The 4305-nt window shown below is 48.8% G+C and overlaps 1 protein-coding gene across 1 annotated transcript in view; it reads right to left on the reverse strand.

Annotated features, from left to right (window-relative positions):
- Positions 1 to 4305, reverse strand: part of ZC3H3 (zinc finger CCCH-type containing 3) — a gene marked incomplete at its 5' end in the record, with an annotated part of 348088 nt that overhangs the window by 117146 nt on the left and 226637 nt on the right. Inside the window, one exon of the mRNA XM_015418106.1 lies at positions 1555 to 1686. Coding sequence (XP_015273592.1) covers positions 1555 to 1686 — 132 coding nt within the window. The remainder of the gene's footprint in view (positions 1 to 1554; positions 1687 to 4305) is intronic.

The following is a 4305-nucleotide window of genomic DNA, read 5'->3' on the forward strand; positions in this document are numbered from 1 at the left end:
AATAGTGGGATAGGGACGTCCCTGAGCAGGGTAGCCCAGGCAAGCCTGATCTCGTCAGATCTTGGAAGTAGAGTTGACTCTGGCAAATACTTGGGTGGGAGACCTCCTTGGAATACCAGCAGTCGGGAGGTGGGGGCAGGCTTTATTCAGCCACCTCTCTGAATATCCTCCGGGACCCCAGTAGCGGTCAGTTACTAGAGGTCGCCATGACGTCCAGGTGCACACACACACAAATACAACCCTCCCCCCCAATAATAATAATAATGGGATAGGGACTGTGGAGTATATTACCATTTACAGTACATACTATCTGTTGCTGTATGATTGTACTATGTAATTTCTGCTTCGATGTTATGTAGGTTGTTTATGTGTATTTTATTGTATTTTATTGTATTTACTGTTTTATTGCATCTAATGTTTGTAAACCGCCTTGAGCCAGTTCCCTGGCAAGGTGGGATATAAACTGAAAATAATAATAACAACAACAACAACAATAATGTCATGTGAATAGTCATTGTGGCGTCCTTGCTTATTGGGGAGACTGTTTCTCCTTTAAAACACACTCTGTGTATATGAAATTAGTAGATTTCTGCGGCCACCAGGAATTAAAATTCCAACTCTCTCTATTTTGGTAGAATGACCCAGAGTCTGGGCGCTTCAGAGGACTATGTGGCCCTGAGGAAGGACTGTTCTGATTGCTGGGATAAATTTAAACAAATAATGATTTATTTATAAAAGAACAAAGTAGGTTTCTGGGTATTTTTGAACTGTTCTTGAGGAGAGAAAATATAACTGACAAGGCTTGGCATCACACACAGTCTCTCAGATACCAAAACTCAACTCTGACAGGCTTATCTTTCTCTTTCATATATAGCCACACAGGCTGAACTCTTTTGCTCATATATAGCCACACAGGCTGAACTCTCTTGCTCATATATAGCCACACAGGCTGAACACTATTGCTCATATATAGCCACACAGGCTGAACTCTCTTGCTCATATACAGCCACACAGGCAGAACTCTCTTGCTCATATATAGCCACACAGGCTGAACTCTCTCTCTCATATAGCCACACAGGCTGAACTTTCTCTCTTATAGTTACACAGGCTAAACTAAACTCCCACTGCTTCCTCTGTCACACAGACCCTCACAAAAACTCTCCACACTTGTGTCTTCCAAAACACAGAATCACCTCAGAGACACCCCTCCTCCCACACTCTCAGTCATCAGCCAATCACATCACACTTGTCTCCCTCTATCACTCTCCTTTCATTACTGCAGTCACACTAAACATTTAAAGAAACACACACCAGAAACGGAATCATTACAGTCATGCTTTGCTTTGGCTCTGTTGTGAGATTTCTGCATTCCTAACCCTACTGAATTGCTTAGCGAATGCCCCCTCCTGTTGAGAGCATGAACTTAATCTCTGTAATCCCCCTTGAGTCCCCATGAGAAAGGTGTCCTACAAACTACGCCAATCCATCAATCAAATCGTCAGTCGCATTGGCACGGCATACTTGTCTTAATGTTGAAGGCTGCCTCGCCCTTACCTTCTCTCCCAGCGGACAGTAGCCCTTGAGGAAGTCCGGGCACACTTCTGCTTTCCTGGAGACGTAGACATGGCTGTACGGACAATCGCTGTTGCTGCAGATCCCTTTCAGGAAATAGGAGCAGACGGGCATCTGGAAGGAGAGAGCCAGAGAGAACACAGGGGGGGGTCATCGCCAGTTCCCTATTCGGGATTCTGAGCCTCCACCACACCCTCTTCCGCAATGCAAAGTGTGCCTCGGGTCACACATCCCCCCCACACCAAATATGACGTGTGTGTGTGTGTGTGTGAAGTGTTGTCAAGCTGCTTCCGACTTATCGTGACCCTATGAATTAATGACCTCCAAAATATCCTTATCATTTACAGCCCTGCTCAGATCTGGCAAACGGAGGGCCCTCCTGGCTTCCTTGATGGAGTCCATCCATGTCATGTGGGGCCTTCCTCATTTAAGGACATAAGAAAACACAAGAGAAGCCCATGTTGGATCAGGCCAAAGGACCATCCAGTCCAACACTCTGTGTCACACAGTGGCCAGAAACACCAGGTGCCATCAGGAGGTCCAGCAGTCCGGCCAGGACATTAGAAGCCCTCCCACTTTTGCCCCCCCCCAGCACCAAGAAGACAGAGCATCACTTGCCCCAGCCTGAGAGTTCCTATCTATACCTTGTGGCTAATAGCCACCGATGGACCTCTGCTCCATATAAGAACATAAGAGACGCCAATGTTGGATCAAGCCAAAGGCCCATCCAGTCGAACACTCTGTGTCACACAGTGGCCAGAAATACCAGGGGCCATCGGGAGGTCCAGCAGTGGGGCCGGGACACTAGAAGCCCTCCCACTGTTGCCCCCCCCCCAAGCACCAAGAATACAGAGCATCGCTTGCCCCAGACTGAGAGTTCCTATCTAGACCTTGTGGCTAATAGCCACTGAGGGACCTCTGCTCCAAATTTCCTTCTGCCTTCAGCTTTTCCTAGCATTATTATCTTTGCGAGTGAGTCTTGGGTTCTCACGATATGACCAAAGTACAACAGCCTCAGTTTCGCCATTTTAGCTTCTAGGGAAAGTTCAGGCTGGTTTTGGCCTAGAGCCCACTGATCTGCCTCTCTGGCGGTCCATGGTATCTGTAAAACTCTCCTCCAGCACCACATTTCAACTTAATGTAGTAAGGAAGGATATATTTAAAAGGCTTGTTTTGAATGATTTTTGATACACTCTGCTCCTCCTGACAGTCCAGGAGAGCATGAGAGAAAGAACACTGCGTCTGTGCGAGTGGAAACTCTTGTGTGGCTCTTTCCCACACGAATCGTGTCCTCCCTTCTTCCAGATTATTTCAAGAAGAAGAAGAAGAAGAAGAGTGCAGGGGGTTGGACTAGATGACCTGCAAGGTCCCTTCCAACTCTCATTCTATGAGTCTATGATTCTATAAGAGGAGATTGGATTTCTACCCCGCCCTTCACTCGGAGTCTCAGAGTGGCTTACAGACTCCTTTCCCTTCCCCTCCCCACATCAGACACCCTGTGAGGTAGGTGGGCCTGAGAGAGCTCTTTCGAGGACTGCTCTTGAGAGAACAGCTCTGACAGAACTAAGATTTTGCAGAGAACTTCCCAATGGAATTCTGAGCCATTTTGTCAGTTTGGTGTAGTGCGCGGACTCTAATCCGGGAGAACCGGGATTCCCCACTCCTCCTCCACTTGCACCTGGCTGGATGACCTTGGGAAGCCTTAGTTCTGATAAGAGCTGTTCTTGAAAAAGAGCAGTTTCTGTCAAGAGCTCTCTCAGCCCCACCTGCCTCACAGGGTGTCTGTTGTGGGGAGGGGAAGGGAAAGGAGTTTGTGAGCCACTCTGAGACTCCTCTGGGTAGTGAAGGGCGGGGTAGAAATCCAATCTCTTCTCTCTTCTTCTTCTTTTAAATAGCCAGTGTGTGTGCGTGTGTGGGGGAGGATGCTACTTTTGCCTCTGCCCCCCTTAACACTTGCATCAGTCCTGGCCACAGGTGAACACGACAGGCCAGAGGGGTGCTTCCTGTTTTCTCCTTCTGAAGGGACATCCCCACCTACAGTTTAAAGACAGAAGTTGATGCGTGGCTTCCACAGACCTGCGGGCAGTTTCGTACCTGAATCCGAACGCCAGACGTCGAGCAGTACATGCGCTGCCACCATGAGCAAGCTGAGAAAACCTAAATGTGTGCAGAGACAGACGTGGAACCGCCCCCCACCCAGCGATCAGGCCGCAAACCACAAAACTTTACCTTCAGCCAGCTGTTATAATTAAAAAGAAATTACCGGCCTGCTGTGACAATTCCACTTCTGCACCTTAACGACTACCGGCTGGGGAAGGCCCGATAGCCGAGCACATGCTTCGCGCATTAAAAAAAACACAAACAAACTCCGGAATCAGTTCCTTCCACCTCCACCTGAAAGGTAACTTGTCTGGGAACATCCTCTGCTCTGGGTCCAAACGGATCATACGGGAATAGACGGACCTCTACCCTGAATGGAAGACCGCTCCTTGTATTGCCTTCCCAAGGCGACTATCTCGCTACAAACTGTGCTCACCCCTGGAGGACTAAGGAATGCATCCAAACTCCTCAGACACGCGCCAACTCCCCGAGCAACCAGATGGTTGGCAAAGTGGTTGTTCTGGTTGCTTGACTCCCTCCCTCCTGCCGCCGGTGTTCCCTTCCTTGGCCCCCTTCTCCTTCCGGCTCCTCACCTCCACGCGGAAACTAACTTATCGCCCAGCGGAATATCGA

Source organism: Gekko japonicus, unplaced genomic scaffold (assembly GCF_001447785.1).
Source record: "Gekko japonicus isolate JY-2015 unplaced genomic scaffold, Gekko_japonicus_V1.1 scaffold1481, whole genome shotgun sequence".
Taxonomy (NCBI): Eukaryota; Metazoa; Chordata; class Lepidosauria; order Squamata; family Gekkonidae; genus Gekko; species Gekko japonicus.